At 34.0% G+C, this 19691-nt stretch overlaps 2 protein-coding genes across 2 annotated transcripts in view; both read left to right on the plus strand.

Moving 5' to 3' along the window:
* LOC140445208 (uncharacterized) overlaps window positions 1–19691 on the plus strand; it is a 486932-nt gene that overhangs the window by 274327 nt on the left and 192914 nt on the right. The gene's annotated exons all lie outside the window — the stretch shown is intronic.
* Window positions 17949–19691, plus strand: part of LOC140446248 (trehalose transporter 1-like protein) — a 33752-nt gene continuing 32009 nt past the window's right edge. Inside the window, exon 1 of the mRNA XM_072538788.1 lies at window positions 17949–18043. Coding sequence (XP_072394889.1) covers window positions 17968–18043 — 76 coding nt within the window. The 5' untranslated portion in view covers window positions 17949–17967. The remainder of the gene's footprint in view (window positions 18044–19691) is intronic.

Consider the following 19691-nt stretch of genomic DNA (forward strand, 5'->3'; position numbering starts at 1 on the left):
GTTTGTACAAGTTGTTATTAACTATGTAATACATTCCGATAAATAGTTTGTTTAACAAACCTGAATAATTTTACAGATATAGCTATCTCACAATTAGATTGCGTATGGTGCAGTTCAAGAAGTTTGTACTACACTCAGGTGCAAAAAAATCGATCCATTCCTTATTTCTTATTTATTTAAAGTTGTATAATTTTAGAGACATTAAATTACGTATGTAAATTTAGGTGTACCCTCGTATACGAGAAATAAAATAATATTTTTAATATTGCTTTTTATATTTCTTAAAACAAATTGGTATTTCAGGTTTTTGTCAAAAAGGGTCTGAAGGAAGTAGAGATTTATTGCACGTTGTTTTTAATTCAACAACCATACTAGTGTAGTGATTTTATTTTCAAAACGTGATATATTTTTATTTAATTATCCTTCCTAAATGTCTTTAACTCCGACAGATGCTGCAAGGGCGGTGACCCTAGTTCAAGATGGTCGTAGCCAATATTATGCAACTGAAATGTTGGGTGTTAGTCGATCTTCGGTTCAAAGAGCAGTTCGGCGTTTTAGCGACACCAGTAACTTCACAAGAAAACCAGGATCAGGTCGTAGAAGGGTAACATCCAAAAGAGATGATCGATTTCTGGTCTCATCATGTTTGAGAAATCGGCATCTAACTTCAGTTGAACTGGTAAATCGTCTGAGCGAAGTGAGAAATGTGAATGTAAGCAGATGGACAGTTCGTCGACTTGTAAAAGGTAATTTATTATCCAGAAGGCCAGCCCTATCTCCAATACTATCCATAGAACATCGCAGAGCTCGCCTTGCTTTTGCAAGAGAACATGAAAATTGGAGTGATGCAGATTGGAGCAATGTATTGTTCTCAGATGAGTCCAGATTTTGTCTAAGGTCACCAGACGATCGAGAAAAGGTTTGAAGAAGACACGGAGAGCGATATTTTCAATGTAATATTGCGAAAAAAATAAGTTATCGGGGGGCTCCGTTATGGTTTGGGCTGGTATCAGTTCAGAAGCCCATACTGATTTAGTTATTGTAGATAGAGGTTCTATGACTGCCGTAAGATCATCATCAATCAGCCCTGAGTTGTCCATTGTTGAACATAGGCCTTCTCTAGACTTTTCCATCTGCTTCTGTTCTGCACCTCTGCTATCCAATTGGTCACGATTCTTTTGAGGTCGTCGGTCCATCGCGTTGGAGGTCTTCCTCGGCTTCGCTTGTCAGCCCGTGGTCTCCACTCAAGCAATTTTTTTGTCCAACTGTCGTCTTTCATTCTTGCAACATGTCCTGCCCATCTCCATTTAACTGTAAGATACATAACAAGTATTTTAGATCAGTATGTGATACCTTTTGCTCCTTTCATTGGACCCAATATTATTTTAATGGGCGACAACGCGCGTCCTCACCGTGCTAGAATCGTGAACCAATATAGAGAGGAGGTGGGAATTGTCCATATGAACTGGCCAGCTTACAGTCCCGAACTCAATCCCATAGAACATCTATGGGATATGATGGGAAAACGTCTTCGAGCACGAGTACCCCGTCCAAACAACTTGGCTGAACTTACAGCGGCTCTTCAAGAAATACGGCACCAATTGGATCAATTTGATATCCAGAGTTTAATTACCTCAATGCCTAGACGTGTACAGGCTGTTATAAGGGCCCGATGGGAAAACACTAGATATTGATTTATTATCAATGTTTTTCTTAATTTCAGAAAGTTTTGAATATTCTTGTATTTTTGAGTTTTGGCGTATGTCTCTATATATAAATGATTTTTTTGGATAATCTGTAAAAATTATTTTAATCTAACATTTATTTTTAGATATATACCTGATTTAAAACTAATATCTTCAAACTTTTTCTTTTTTCAGCAAATAATACCCATGGATCGAGTGTATTTGGTATTTTACTTGGTTGACAAAAAAAATCAAAATTTGTTAGAATAATTTATTTCTTATCTAGTAGAATGAATTTCTATAATTTTAATAATAAATTGTTTGCAAATGTGAATATATTTTCAATACATGAAAGAAAAAGAAAGTAAACAAATTGCATTTCTTTTCAATTCAAGCTTCACCATGCTACACGTGTTTCGAAGTTTCACCTCTCATCAGTAGTATTTGTGGTACAACTAAAATGTAATGCTCTGATCTGTAACATAATATGCCTAATTACCCTAGAAGTGTAACTGTATGAAGCAACAATAAGCCAGCAGACTTCTATTCTATGGCGAATTAGGAGAACTGTACATCTAAACTTACTGGAAACTATTGGACCATGTTAGAAATAACCTCAATTTATTTCGGCAATACATCTACAATTTACCCTTAAAAACACCTTGGTTTTTTTTAAATCCAAAAAAATATTTTGGATTTGGAGAGTTTGTGAATATCCTGTATACTGTAGAATTTTTTAATATCATGATAAGACTTTTTTGTTATGGTCACTCAAAAGGTTCTCGTCAAGTGTCATTCTAATTATTCACTTAGTTAATTCGTCATCTAGTCAAAATTATTAACTTGCTCGTCATCATTTACACATATTTGTTTAGGAATGTTTGTTAAATATTGTTTTTTTTTTATATTTCACTTTGAAGGTGCTAAGAAATTAAAAATTCGTCTTTAATTACTAACAGTAATGACATTTTTAAATAAAGTAACCGTTTTTCCTTATTAGCATCGATAACCGCTTGACTAAAACATATCATTATATTTTAAAAACTATTATGCTTTAATTATTTAAAATATTTTTTAAGACCATTAGTGTTTCATTATAGGTTCACTATTAAGTAAGGGCTTAAATATGAACTCTAGTGTCTTAAGATACAATTACCATACTAATTTTTTTACGTAATTTTTATTTTGTTAGATTTGCAAAGTAACAAAAAAGTAGAGGTAAAAAATCAGGTTCTCAGTTTCCTGAGGCTCCCAGATCACTTCACTACACTGTTCACCGGTGTAGTGTAATAGTAGAGTACCTTTGTATCCTTTTTTGCCAATCAGGCCAGTGATATTTACTGAACTTTGGTGCAATATAAGAAATTTATTTTTGTGATACTCAAATAAAAGCAACGATGAAAGTAATTATGATTTCTTGTCACTAATAAAGACAATCAGGAATAAATCGAAAACTATATAAAAAAGTACAACTCATTCTCATAAAAGTCACTATTATTCAGTTCATCTAACTAAGTCCAATTGCATTCCTCGTCTAACTTTTTCTCCTTCCAAATCATATGCTTCCAGTATTACCAGAATTCAAATTATCATGGTTGCTTCCCAGCCTATCTACTTAAAATGGGAGTATTTCAAAGCCCCTTTTGTAAGTGTAATATCATTTCAGTCGGAAACATAAACCACGTATTCCCCGAATATAACAAACACAGGGGCTCATTAAAGAGTTATTATCCAAATTATACTTTTATAAGCTTTTCATTTAATGAAAAATGATTTCATTTTCAAAATTTCAATAAAAAAAAATTCCATTTAATGAATAATCCTCTGTTTGGATTTGTGTTGTCTTTTATATCAGTAGCTGCTTCTTTTCTTGATCCGATGTTTTCTTCTGATTAGGCTCTAACGATATTTGAACATTAATTTGGTAGCCTTGAAATCGGTATCCCAAAATTTACCATCATTAAGATTGTGAGTATTGACTCACTTTTACTTTGATCTTAGAGTAGGATTACTTTGTCATGATGATTATTGTATATTTATATTGAACAATACAACTCTACTTGCTCATCTAATTGTTCAGGTTTTTAATGGTACTGCTAATTCAATTCTATCTTCAAGGATTGATCTAAACCTTTACCAATTTATTTATTAGTAGTGGATTACACTCCTTTCTCTAATGATCATGTCACTTACAGTAAGTATTTCGAGCGAATGATCTAAATTCATATCCCAACCATCATTATTATCACTACCAGCTCTTCGATGGAGGTTATGAGAAGATGAGGCGGACCTGCAGTAATATGCAGATGGATAAGGGCATCCCTGGAGAATCGAACAGTAATATCCACTCTGGGTAAAGCAAGTATCAAAGCAAAACAAGGTGGAGGCTGTTCACAAGGAGGAGTTCTGTTTCCTCTATTTTGAGAAGCCTTGGTAGATGATCTCCTTAGAAATCTGTCCACAGAAGGCTTTTACTGTCTAGGATATGCTGACGATGTAGCAATCGTTGTCAGGGGCAGGTTTGCCCAGTTGATGTCTGAGGGAATGCAAGCAGCCCTAAATATAGTTGACGACTGGTGTAAACAAGAGAGACTGATAGTCAATGCTCTAGGCTTACATGAAATACTCACATTCTGAAAACCACACAGAAAGCTACTATGACCCTGAGCAGATGTAGAAGAATATGCGGTAAGAATTGGGGACTTAGCCCCAAAATGGCTCAGTTATACACAAGGGTTATTGGACCAATGATAACCTATGGCTCGGTGAAGTGGTGGACAAAAACGCAGCAAGTGAGAGTAATAAAGCTATTAGGTAATACACAAAGGCTAGCCTACCTGTGTATTAAGGGGGCCATAACAACAACTCCTACAGCAGTGTTGGAAGTCCTGCTGAATCTACCACCACTTCATATCTTTATACAGGCCGAAGCCAGATCAGCAATGCAATCCAGCGACATATAAGCCAGATGCATGATGCTGACAACAGAAAATTAATCAAGGAGCTAAAAGCCGATATTGTGATGGGGCAACCTATCGATGCAACAGCTACGAGATATAGTTTTAACAATAAGTTCACAATTAACATACTAGGTAGGGAAGACTGGAATTAAGATGTACCTGGTGTACCATACAAGCTGCTGCTACCTAGTACACGGATGGCTCAAAAACATCGGAGGGTGTGGGAGCCAGCATAGTAGGGATAAATTAAGGGATGCATTTCTCAGTAAATATATCTAAGGATATGACAGTTTTCCAGGCGGCAATCCATCACTACGTGGAAGAAATAGAAAGGCAGGAAAGAACGTTCCGTTCAGTTGCCATCTTCACAGATAGTTAGGCGGCGCTTAATGCACTTAATTCTGTAGAGGTCAATTCTACGCTAGTATGGGATTTTGTGTGTGCTTTAAATAAACTAGAAGACCATAGCAAGGCTACGGTAGCCTAGGTACCGGGGTACAAGGTTCATAAGTGCAATGAAAAAACAGATGAAATGGCCAAATAAGGCTTATCAATGCCATTCATTGGACCGACACCCTTCTGCGGCGTTGCAAAGACAGTAACAAGAACGGCTACAAGGAAGTGGGTAGCTCACAAATCTCTGGAATGGTGGAATAATTCACCAGGATCAAGACAGGCGAAACAGTTCATTAGAGAACATTCGCCAAATTTACGGCAGACCTAATAAACAAAGACAGGAAACAGTCAAAGCCATAGTAGGTCTTCTAACAGGGCACTATAAGCTAAATAGGCACTTGAAGCTGATGGGATTATCAGATGATGACCTGTGCAGATTCTGTCACCTCGAAGAAAAACCAGCAGAGCACATTCTATGTCAGTGTGACGATGTGCGGTTCTTTGCATTAGGAAAAGAAAATCCACCGGCAAATAGCTACATGGAAGGTACAGTCTCGAAGCTATTAGACTGTTTAAAAAGGGCCACACTAGAGAATGTTATCTAGGACTAGAGGACCACAATAGATCTGAAGAGGTCGCAGTGGAATAGGTCAAAAAGCCATCTTTCAAAATATATCTATCTATCTATCATTATTATCTATATAACTGGATGAAATATTTTCAATATAGAAGAAATTAATCAAGTCCGGTATTTTGTTTTTATATGGTCAGTAGTCAGTCTACCTGTTGCTGTTTCTTCACGTTTCTGTTTTTTTTATGTCTGTCGCTAACTCTTGTTCTTTAGTTTTTCTCAATATTGATCTCCATTGGGCGGGCTTTGCACTTCTAATGATATATCTTTTTCCCAATTTTTTCATATACCTACATTTGTAAAATATGTATTAAAAGTTCAGGCATTTCTAAATGGTTACTTGATTTTTGATATTTTGTGAAATGTATTTTTTATTTAGATATCCTGTTATGTTATTAATACCTTTCCAATTTTTTTTTAATTATTGTTATTCGAATCGATTCCAAAAAATCTGCATATTCCGCGCCGTAAAATGGTTAACTTTTTGCCTGTTCTGGTACAGATCTAATAAAAAATTCACAGCTTCTTTAATAAATATATCACTAATATTAAATTAGTCTTTTAGAAGGAAATACAAACTTACATAAATATTCTTCTGGGACAACTAAATTATTATATATATTAACGGAAATAGATAAATTTCAGTAAGTAATGAGATGGGTGTGCAGCTATTTTACAAGAAAATTATTACGATTATCATGTAAGTTGTGTGTGATGTGTAAATATTAAATATGAAAGTTGATATATTATTTTACTTCAGAGCTAGACCTTCCTTTGTCGATGTCATTTAGATTAAGCACTTATATAAAATATATACATGGGTTTACGTAAAATATGTAGTTAACAAGAATTTATTATATTTTTAATAAAACTTTCGACTATGGTCAAACTTTAATTTGACTTGCAGGCTAAAAATAACAAAATAGCTGTTAGATGGGTGTCTGGGTATTTCGGTATTGGAAGGAATGAGGCGGAAAAATTAGCAGTTAAGGAAGGTACAGAGCTGTTGTGTTTCGGAGTTAAACCCTTTTACCCAGTCTCGTATCAGAAATGTAAAACTGATATACGGAAGTAGTCCCTAAGATAGATCCACACCTGGCAAGATACAACGGAAGGACTGATTGTCGTCAGACTAAGGACGCATTCAATTCAGCCTGGTTAGGAAACCAACTAACTGGTTTAAGTGGAGATGGCATTCGGGAGGTAGTACAGGTCCTCACAGATCACGGTAACCTCGCGAGATATTAAAATATCTATAGGCTCAGCCAATCAGTAATATGTCGCAGGTGTAAGGAGAGGGAAGAAACAGTCGAACACTGTGTGTGTTCACTTAGAACAGTTAGAGACAGCTGAACATTCATGTAAGAGGCAGCAGTGGTTTCACTCACTCCAAACAACCCTGAAAGAGGTAGTGACGCAGAGTAAGCTTAAGGTACGATTCCCATAACATTGTTTTGAAGTGGATGTGGGAGGTGGCATTCGGATTTTTGCAGAAAAAGTTGTGTGATAACTTCAGTAATAATATTGACCTATCTTGTCTCTTAAATAGGTCGAGAACTTTAATAAACACTATAAAACATTTAACATTACAAACATTACTAAAAACATTGTTTTTGTCTACTTTCTTGTTTATAACTTTAAAACAATACATTTTAGAGCAAAGTTGCACTGAAATAAAAAAACGACAGTTAGTTCTATAAGAAACAGCTAGTTAAAAATGTTTTAATTTATTACCCGTACTGCAAAATAGAAATAAATACAAAAAAAGAGGGGGAAACAAGCTTTTTCTTATTTAATGTTTTTCAACCACTTGGGACCTTTATAATTCGTCTAGAAAATCTTTATAATATAATAAAATAGTCCACCAAATGCATGCAAATCATGCATGATCATAACTAAATCTGCACATGCAAATATCCAATTGACTACTGAAGATACTGCAATTGAGAGTGTTAATAACTATAAATACTTAGGAACATGGATAACATCAGATGTAGACCAAACCAAAGAAATTAGGACACGCAAATAGCACGTGTATCATTCATTAAACTTAAAAAGTTTCTTTGTTGTCGGGATATAAGGTTAGAACTACGCCTACGAGTGCTTCGATGTTACGTGTTCTCTACTCTTCTTTATGGCTTGGAAGCTTGGACACTAAAACAAGTCCATCTGAATAAGTTGGCCGCCTTTGAATTTTGGTGTTACAGACGAATCCTACGAATATCATGGATTCAAAGAATGTCAAACGTGGAAGTAACTAGAAGGATAGGAAATAAGTCGGAAATAATATTAACTATCAAAAGACGAAAACTTGAGTACTTAAGACATGTGATGAGAGGGCAAAAATACGCATTATTACAACTTGTGGGAAGACGAAGCATATCCTGGCTTAAGAACTTAAGGGAATAGTTTGAATGCAGTAGTGCAGAACCTTTTAGAGCGGCAGTCAACAGAGTCCGCATAGACATGATGATTTCCAACCTTCGATAGAAGATGGAACTTAAAGAAGAAGAAGTCCACCAAATTTCATTTAATTTCAATATTGATTTGGTAGATTTCGCATAATAATTTTGCAATCTCTTTTTTTTAATTTAAATTATTTTAAAATCTTGCACAACAAAAAAATAGACCATATAGAAGTTTGCCAAATGTTTTACTCATAAAAAAGTACTTTACCTATCTAACATACTTATGGAATTAAAATCAGATTATTTGGTCATCCTCAGGAATGTTTTAAAATGATCAACAATGTTTTGGCTTAATTGGTAACTATTTGCTTAACTTCAAACAACTGCTTTGGAAAAGACTTGACAAGACGCTTCTTTTGAAAGAAAACAAGTTGAATTACGAGCAGTGAATAATCCTAGATACAACTGGTGAAAGTTGACCGGCATTTGCGACGAAGTTATAAACAATAGGATGATAATCTTTAAACCATTACCTTTTTCTATTGGAGCTGTTTCATTATAAAATTTTTATTCAATCGGTATTGCACGTGAAAAATATCAAAAAAAGTAGGTTGAAAAAAATTGAATTTCAACGTTTAAAATTGTTATACGTAAAAAAAAATGTATTTTACTCGATTGCATTTTACGAAAAATACTTCCACGAAGACTGTATTGGATGAAATTTGTAGCTGAAGTTGTGTAATTTAGAAAAATGTACTCGTGTAATCGAAAAGAAACAGTTTTAAATGTTTTAGATCATTTGTAATGTGAAAGTTTAAGTTCTACGTTTTTTCGGCATATTTCAAATGCCTCACATTTGTTGCCAAAAATCAAAATTTTCTTTATTGTCGTCTAAGAAGGTATCCATTGAATTCTGGCAGGTAACGGTAGGGGAAATCTTTTATAAACATCTAACGTCACGGAGCAAGACAACCTGGCAACTTTCGGCTGAGCAGATTACAAGGCTAGAAGACCCCAGGATAGTGCCGGATTAACCGTTCCAGAGTAGTGGTCTTGCCACTCAATCAACAACTAAAATCCTTATATTAACCGTTACGTTTAAAGAAGAATAACTATATTATATTAAGGAAAAACTTACAAATAACCATACCTATCACCGTAAATCAGAAAAAAATTGTTTAAGGATTGCCTATTACCAAAAGAAATCAACAGAACAAGAATATTTTCGTAAAGCCATAAACTAATTTTGGTACTAACTTGTTCTTGGCTCTCGAGAAAAAGAAACAAGATTTCAGATCTCCTATTCTTTAATTTATTTCACGGTAAGCCCCATGGCGTGGATCCATTCTGATAGGTATTTCCCTCTCTATCTTGCACTCGTGGGTTCCATAGACGATCTTTCGCAGTCAGGTCGCCAGCTATGACGACCAGTATAGTCTTCGTCCTAGCCCCTTGCATAATCGAGTCAACGTACTCTTCATATACTCGAAGCGGGATGTTTAGTGAAACAACAATTGTACACCGCCAGGTTTCCGACAGATACCTTAACATACCCATTATTAACGAAGTATCTGGTAATTCCAACTTCTCGATTCACCAACTTTACATTGGGCTCCTGAAAGAGTATCATGTCATAATCTTTCCTTCGTGCGAGTGCCTTTGCAACGTCGTGAGCAGCTCTCGTCCTTTCCACATTTATTTGTAGAAACTTCGTAATAAATGGTTCTTATCTCTTTAACTTACTTACCTGTATGCTGTCTTATTCCTGGTCCTAGGTGTTTTCACCCGCTCCTTTCTCCTTCCTTCTGATAGGGTCTCTCTTGAGCTTCCGTTTTTCCAGGAAGAGTTTTCTAGGAAAAGGGTTCTCCTGGTTACTGCATTCCCGTGACTGATGACCCCCAAAAAATCAAAATCTAAATTTCATGCCATAGATTTTGAAGATTAGACTTTAACAATAGAAATTCCATAGTGATTGGTTAATGGAACTTATAAATTTAAATGATCTCAATGGAATTCTTAAAAAGTGGCAAAAATCGCGCAGCCTTTATTTATTTTTCGCTTTTATAGAAACTGACTTTAATTGCGGCAAAATGCAAAAATTAAATAAAAATGCGGCACTCTTTACCTTTGAATTTTGCCAATAGGACACTCTGATCAAAAGATATCGAAGTTTTACCGTAGAATTGATTCAAATTTTAATTAAAATTGATTTTGTGCGCGTAGCTGACATTCAAAATCTCTGGTCGGTTTAAACGTTGTTTCTGAGAGAACGGTTTATTTTAAAAAAATAAGTGCTAATAAACAATTTTGAATTTATTTATTCAAAATTATTTCAGCTACATTCTTTATTTGAAATATTTTTTCCGTTTTTCTCCCATACGAGTGGGGGTGGTTTTAGGGGGAAGCCGGGGAATAGGAGTAGTAAACTTTTTTGCATATTTTTTGAGCTCCCAAAATTAACATTATCAGCAAAGTACAACTTGTCTATACAGTGTGTAAAAGCCTAATGGAATAAATTCATTATTTAGGTTACTGTACATACTTATAAAAAATCCCGAAACACGTCAAATTTAAATTTTAACTTGACATTCTTTAACGTGAAAATGCAACCCCTACCTTCAACCCCCTTAGAATGACAGGTACAACCCCCAATTTTTAAAATAGGAAGTATAGGCTTGTGATATATCGTTTGAAAGGTCTTTTCATTCTCCATTCAAAAATGTTGTCGCTTTCAAGTTTATTAAGATTAATTAAGATAAAATAAATTAAAATCATGTGGTTACCGAAATTCGCTAAAATATACTCAAAACTTATTTCCCGTTTAGGTCTTGATAATGAGAAAGTTAACAAAAACCATAGCAATGTAGTTTTTAGATGGTAAACATTACAAAACTTTAAAGAATTTCCGTGGCAACGTTATTTTAACACGCATTAGTAAATTGTTTTATTTAAGTTTTCAGTATTTTAATTTAAGTAAAAAGTTCGTTCAATTCAATTCTGAAAAATGGTTAGATTAACGGAAATGCATAAAATAACAGTTTTACAAATGATTGGTTACGGAGATAACACCCGAACACAACAGGAAGTAACTCGCCTATTTCATGAGAAATTTCCTAATTTACCGCCTATATCCCAAGGAACAATAAGTAAAATAGAGAAGCAGTTTCGCGAGTTTGGTCATGTAAGGCAGATAAAAAAAGCAGCTGCCAATGCACTAAGTGATAAACTCAAATTAGATGTGTTGCTTGAGTTTCAGGAAAATCCACATACATCGAGTAGACAGGCATCTACTACATTCAATGCTAGCCATACATCGATAGTAAACATATTAAAAGAAAATGAATTGCATCCCTATAAAATGATACCTACTCAGTATTATCCAATAGAAGACGTTATGTTTTCTGATGAGTGTACTAATCGGCAAAATTGCCGCTACTGGCCACGGAAAATCCTTACTGGATGAGAGAAGAACACACTCAATACCCTCAAAAGGTTAATGTTTGGGCAGAGATTGTAGGAAACAATATCATTGGTCCCTTTTTCATTGAGGGCAACTTGAATGGCAACAATTATTTGGCACCACTTCAAAATGATGTCATTCCAACGTTGGCAAATTTATATCCTGATCCAGGAAACCCTCAAGTTCCAGCGAATACGATATGGTTTCAGCAGGATGGAGCACCACACCATTACCAACTTAATGTCCGGCAGTACCTCGATACAATATTTCCCAATCGGTGGATAGGGAGGCGAGGATCGATTGAATGGCCAGCGCGATCACCTGATCTTACATAATTAGATTTCTTTTTATGGGGATATGTGAAGAGCCATATGTACAAAACTAAACCTTCTGATTTAAATGACTTAAAAGAACGAATAACTCTTGCGATTAGGTCGATCACGCCTGTTATGTTAAATAATGTTAGAAGACAGTTTTATTTGAGATTAGAATGTTGCCAAGACGTTCGCGGTGAACATTTTGAACATCTGCTTCATTAACATTCATAGTTCTTTTTCGTGTTCTACATTTTATTACGTTTTGCATTACATTTTAGTTTTTGATTGTATTGTAGCGAATTTCGGTAACCACGTGATTTTAATTTATTTTATCTTAATTAATCTTAATAAACTTGAAAGCGACAACATTTTTGAATGGAGAATGAAAAGACCTTTCAAACGATATATCACAAGCCTATACTTCCTATTTTAAAAATTGGGGGTTGTACCTGTCATTCTAAGGGGGTTGAAGGTAGGGGTTGCATTTTCACGTTAAAGAATGTCAAGTTATAATTTAAATTTGACGTGTTTCGGGATTTTTTATAAATATGTACAGTAACCGAAATAATGAATTTATTCCATTTGGCTTTTACACACTGTATATAATTTTTAGAGGTTCAATGGTATTTTCATCTCTGACGATTGACTTTTATGAATAAATTAATTTATTTATACCGAAACTAAACCATCTTTGGGATTTGGTAAGGCGTTTTTTAGATGTCTCTATTGAAGTTACATTGAGTTAAAAGAATTGTTTTATTGTATGGCCAAAAAATACATTTTTTTACATATACCGGTTTTGAACTTTATTTTCCTTCAATATAATTTTTTTGGTATTTTTTACGTGCAATACCGATGGTTTGTATGTTTCTATAAAATGTTTCTTATACGTTTTAGAGAAAAATTGTTCAGATAAAAGTTGAAGTTTTTTAATTTTGCGAGTTTCTAAATTAAAATACGTTAACAATTGTAACCTCGGAAACCTTTTTTGGATGGTGCTAGAAAGGTCACCAATCGAGACACTGCGGACGGCAGCCAGATCATTGGTGGAGAGCGAGTCGTGGGTTCGAAACTAGCTTTTGGAACCAGGAATGGGTCCAACGGACGAAATAAGTAAAGATACGATAGGAGATATTAGAAAAAGATACAGAAATAAACAAAAAGATAGATGGGTAAAATTACCAAAGATAAGATAGGGAACAGGGCGCCACTTAATTTTTTGGGGTTTAAGGAGAAAATTAAGAAACCTTAGAAAAGAAAAGAGATAAGGAAAGATATTTAGGTTCAGAGATCAAACCCAAGAAAAGATATCAACTGTTAATTATTAAATAAATTTGGTTAACACTCTACATAACAAAAAATAAATATATAAGGTATTACACTTACTTACCTACGAAACTTAATCAGCCTGATCTTTCTACTGGTCAAAGGTATAGTTATATTTAAAGGTAAAAAGCAAATATTCAGAGTTATGGTTATATCAGGGAACTTTGTTAGGAGTCGACAAATAAAATACATACATAAAACAATAACAATATATTCCACAACAAAATATGACGCTGCTGAATGCAACACAAGTAATAAAAATACACAAACAACTATGAAATGGTGGTAGGTATACATATAAAAATAAGCAGAAATATAATTAGAAAATACCTCTACAAAGATATAAGTATAACACAATCATGCACAAATAAAGTTTTGGCGTATCTCGAGATATTACAGCAAAAAGAAATGAATAAAAAATTATAACAAACACCAAAGATAACAAAAATTAATAAAATTTAAACTTACAAAAATATAAAAAAGTTACTGAAGTGAAAACATAAAAATTTAACCAAACCGCACTTGGTTAAGTCGATTATTTGGTTCGTAACAAAATATTGACTGTTTAAATTTAATGCAAAACTCAGTAGTTACTCTCAACTACATTTGAAGACTTGTATGAACTTTAGGTACGTCCAGATAATGGAAGATGATATGATGCCATACCATGTTAATTGCCCAGATAGGTGGAGATATTAAGATTATGTTAACTTACAGTAATTCCTGACGACTGCTGCTTTAAGTCACTGAAGTTAATACTATACTTGTATTAAACACTGAATTTAGTTAACCTTAAAGGTGCTTTATGACTATATTTAATCTAATATAATATAGGCTCAAAAAACTCAAAATAACAAGTGTATACACACTTATAAAGAAAATGCACAGAGACGGTAAGGTAGCAGATACGATAATGTGAACTAACCGTCTTAACTCGACGAATGCCCACCGGTAAGTAACTTGGTTCCTCTAAAATTTTACCAAACTATCCAAGAAAAGGTGAGGGTATCTTCCCTCCAAAAATGATAGGCCAGCCTGTATCTATTTCTGAGAAGGTAAAAAGTTCTAACTAACATTGAACATAACGGTATACTTCTACCTACAAACGTGATGAAATATCAAATCTCCTGGATTAGGTTTTTCCCGAAAAACATTACAACGGGCGTTCGACGACAATTACCAAGGATTCGCCAAACCGGCGTCTTTAAATAAATACTTAGGTAGATTCTTCAGCCATATTTCGGTAGTTTCCCAATAAAAATTGCTGATCGTAAACACGACCATCAGCGTATCATCCACATGGGTAAAAGGAATTAAAATAAATTTAATATATTAATTAGAAAAAATGTTACACAATCATTGAGGGATATTAATAAAAAAACTCTTATTTTTGCAGTAATTTACTACTTGAAATTATGGTAATTAATGAGTTATTGAAGTGTGCTAAAATATTTTAGATCTGTATCTCTCATATTGATATTTTTGTTGGGAATAAACCAGAATTTAAGTTTAAAATAAGTTTATTTTTGATGTTTTTATTTTAAACTTAAATTGTGGGTTATTCCCAACAAAAATAATCATTGAATTAAGATACCACAAGAAAATAGCTCCAGACCAGTATTATTCCGTTTGTTTATACCTGAGAGCGATTATTTAAATAACCGTACTATTCCAAAAGCGACTTTAGATCGCAATCGATTTTTTGAGGTTTTAATTTTAATATAAGTATATTAAAAAAATATATCAAAATTGTTTTTAAAAAAAATACCGTTTAATATTTTTTATATCACGCGGTTGTAAGTAAAGTAGACTCACCGAAAATATGGTGAAAAAGCAAAATATTAATAAAAAAGAACTCTATGAACCTAAAACAACCTTAAGACCAATACTAATAATAATATAATAAAAAGAACAAAGATTGAAAAATAACACTACTGAAAATAACACTACTATTGTGGCAAAGCTTAATCATCTATTGTATATGGATGATTTAAAACTATTGGCTTCCACTCAAAGCCACCTGTATCAGATACTGAAAACAGTAGAAAATTTCTCTAATGATATTAGTATGCACTTCGGTCTTGACAAGTAGGCACCGTGTCTTAAATATAATCAAAGGAAAGGTTCAGCCCGGCGAATTTGATATGCAAAATGGCCAGAACATCGAGGCTATGGGTGAAAATGATATATATAAATACCTCGGAATAAAGCAAAGGCGGAAAATTGGCCATAAGCAAATAAAAACTGAGATAACTACTGAGTTTATACGAAGCGTAAAACAGCTGCTTCGTTCACACCTTAACAGTAAAAATTTGTTGAAGGCACTAAACACCTACGCATGTTCCGCGCTTAGCTACTCATTTGGTATTGTTAAGTGGACAAAAACGGAAATAGAAAAACTTCAGCGAAAAGTACGAACACACCTCACAAAGGCACAAAAAGACCATCCTCGAAGTGCAGTAGAAAGAACGACGTTACCACGGTATTTTGGAGGACGAAAACTTATGGATATAAGTGAGCAACTAGAAAAACAGATTACTAATTTAAGAGATTATTTTCAGGTGCAGGCTGAGACATCTAGTCTACATTGTGCGATTTGTTCAGTAGATGATACAATACCGATCAAACTTAGAGAACCAGAAATACGCATAAACGATCTTACTAAGGACGAAAAAATGCGCACCTGGACGGGTAAACCTCTGTACGGGCGACGTCCCAATGAAGATGAAGTCAGTCAAGACCATGTCGACAATATAGCGTCAAACTATTGGCTGACATCAGGAAATATGTTCCCTGAAACAGAAGGTTCATTACTGGCCATTCGGGATCAGGTTAAACCAACCAAAAATTACCTGAAATTTATGTCAAAGACCCTCAGGTCCAAAATGACAAATGCCGATATAGATGTCAAGCTCAAGAAACCATCCAACAACTTACCGGGGGCTGCCAGGCATTTGCTGCAACTGAATATAAGGAACGACACGACAGTAGAAAAGATCCCTCATCAAGAGATAGCCATCAAACTGGAACTTCTCCAAACAAATCATCTCCCATATTATCAATACGTTCCAGAGAGTATACTTGAAAATGACAACTACAAGCTATACTGGGACCGCGTTGTGATCACCGACCAAACAGTGGCACATAATAGACCAGCTCTAATACTAGATAATAAACTAAAGAGACAAACAACACTAATTGATGTGGCGATCAGATCAGACGAAAAGATCGCCATAGAAAGTGCCCAGACAATACCTATTATTCTCTCTACTACTGGAGTCATTCCGAAGAACCTCCTAAAAAACATAAAAAGCTAGGTCTGAATGAACATCTCTACAAGACCATGCAGAAAGCTGCACTACTCTCAACGTCCAGATGTGTATGAAAATTTTTGGAAGATACTTCAGCATACCAAGTCACCTATGGCTCGATAACATGGAAAGAGTTCCACCAGAGCTCCATCATTTTGAGTATGAGCCGTATGGCTAAATCTGGAGGAGAAAGATTGCAATTTTTTTTAATCATATTTTCATTGTTTAACAATAAAAGCTTAAAATTGAAAAAATTATAAGCGAAGATCTAAATTTTATAATGCGTTTTATATATGGCATATAACCAGGAGTAAAAAGGTACACAACCCGTTAAATGCTACTCCTAAAATATCGCCTATCCGTGCTATTTTTTTTTTGAGAATGGAACTTCAAATTGGAGCGCGCTGAAAAAATTTGCAATATTTCGGTTTTTATGGCAAGTAGGAGCATATTTTTGTTTAATTTCTATAACTCGATAAGATAATAAGTACTGTTGCTATTTTCACTTCCTCTAAACATGGAAAAAATTCCGGAAAAATAATTAGTTAAATTTTTCCAAAAAAAGTTGAATTATCTTAAGAAATAAAGATAATAAAGAAATAAAGATGTCTTAAGAAATATTTAATTTTGAATAAAGTTTTTTTATTATATCTTAAAATTAAAATCTCAAAGAATCGATTGCGATCTGCTTAATACCTTTAGAGTTACTGTTTTAGCAAGTACAGTTGTTTAAATAATCGCTTTTTAGGATAAACAAATTAAATAACTTCTAAACTAGTTGGTCGATCTGACTAAATTCTGGCATACTTCAATAACTCATTAATTGCCAGATTTTTAAATAGTTATATTACAAGGCATCCTTTAAAAAACAAAATTAATAACATTTATAAATTACTGCAAAAATAAAAAAAAAAATTGTAATTATCTCGGTCAATTGCTTATGTATTATAATATAGAGACTAGCAAAATAAATGACTTTTTAAAATCTACAACTTTTATTTGAACCATTTTTCTCTAAAATGTATAAGAAAAAGGTTTTAAACTTTTTATGATTGTTTAAAATAAAACAAAGTAAAATCAGCTTGACGTCTTCACGGATGTGTCATAAGCTACCCCTCTTATACCTTTTAGAACTTTCAAATACCTGTATAAGAGTTTTACGTGAAATCGATGATTGTTTCCTCTTTCCTTTTCCTACTCATCTTTTTTTATTAACTGATTCAGTGTACCTCTCTGAGAGTCATAATTAATTAAATTATTCAAATAAAAGAGTAATACTTCAATCTTGTTTGTACTATTCACCCAGATTTGACTTCCAACGTATTATTTTATCAGAAAATAGTCCGCCCCAGACATATACAAATATTTTCGCATATGTTACTCGCTAATGTAAACAAGTACTAATTTTCCCTTAATCCCCAATTTAATTAAAACATTACTGTAATCTAGTTCACTGCATACGTATCTGTCAGTATGAGCTACGAAAAATGTGCGCTGCTGGAAAAACCTGACTGTAAAGATTTTCCGCAAAAATTGGCAATTATTATCGGTAAGGATCTCTTATATATCGTTCAAAATAATATAATAGGTATAATATCTATTTATTTTCTATTATTATAATAAAATATAAACTCTAATACTCCTCCAGCAACTTTTCTGTTAATAAAATCAAATAGCGTACTACTTATTACATTAGGCCGCTTTTTATTTGTGGTTTCATCCCATGAACAACAATAATCTTTCGCAGGTCCAATATCAAAAATCTTCTTCTTCTTTAAGTGCCATCTCCGCGGCGGAGGTCGGCAATCATCATAGCTATTCGGACTTTTGAGACGGCTGCTCAGCATGTAAAGCATATTCTTCTTCTATTTGGTCTTTCTCTGCTTTAGTGTTATGTATATTTCAAGTAAGACACTAAATTTTTTCGGTGCAAAAAACAGGTATTAAACTCAGTATTGAATATGTGTCTGTAGTGACTTTTGATGGCTGGGTTATCGCGTGGGTGATTCTCTAACATCCATTCATTATACAGTGAATACACTTTGGGAAAAGTTAAAGACTCATCAAAATACATTAGAACACGTAAGCAAAGAACACTTAGATCTTTTGCTGTAATAGAGTTTATATGTTAAATGTTAAATTCCTTGCAGAGCATCAACTTGGATAGCAAAGATCTCCGACTAATTAAGAACTTATATTGGAGGCAGAGTGCCAAGATTAGGATCGACGATCATACATCTAGAAATATTAGTATAAATAAAGGAGTAAGGCAAGGATGCATACTGTCCCCTATGCTGTTCAATCTTTACTCGGAACTACTATTCAAGCAAGCCTTGGAAAACCTTTCCACAGGAATAAAAATTAATGGAGAACCAATATCTAGCATAAGATATGCAGATGACACTGTCCTACTGGCTGATACAGACACAAACTTACAGAGGGTTATAGACCACCTTAAGGATGCTTGTCGAGAGTTTGGAATGAAGATCAACGAAAAAAAAACAAAAGTAATGGTGATCCAAAGAAAACAGAATATCCCCTTACCTATAAAAATAAATGGGAATATTTTAGAACAGGTAAACCAATACAAATACCTTGGCTGTTGGATTAATTGCAAGCTGGACCCAGAACAAGAAATTAAAGCGAGAATTGCTCAAGCTAGGGATAGTTTCTTTAAGATGCGCGTTCTATTCTGCGATACACATATAAATATTAAATTGAGATTAAAACTTGTAAAATGTTTTATCTGGTCTGTTCTTCTCTACGGAGTCGAAACATGGACTTTAAAAATAAAGAGCCTGAATAGAATCGAGGCATTTGAAATGTGGGTGTACCGTAGAATTTTAAAAATTCCTTGGACAGCACGAAAAACAAATGAAGAAGTACTAGCGAGACTCAATTTAGAAAAAGAACTATTGAGAACAGTCAAAAGAAGAAAAACCAGTTATTTAGGGCATTTGTTGCGCAACGAGAAATACTACATCCCTCAGTTGATAATAAAAGGCAAAATAGAAGGAAAGCGAGGAATTGGAAGAAAAAAATTGTCCTGGTTACGTAATATCAGAAACTGGACAGGACTTGGATTTGAGGAACTCTTAAGAACAGCTGAAGATAGACAAACGTTTGCCACCATAACCGCTAACCTCCATTGATGGAGACGGCACTTGAAGAAGAAGAAGAGTTTATATGAGCACGAA

Source organism: Diabrotica undecimpunctata, chromosome 7 (assembly GCF_040954645.1).
Source record: "Diabrotica undecimpunctata isolate CICGRU chromosome 7, icDiaUnde3, whole genome shotgun sequence".
Lineage (NCBI taxonomy): Eukaryota > Metazoa > Arthropoda > Insecta > Coleoptera > Chrysomelidae > Diabrotica > Diabrotica undecimpunctata.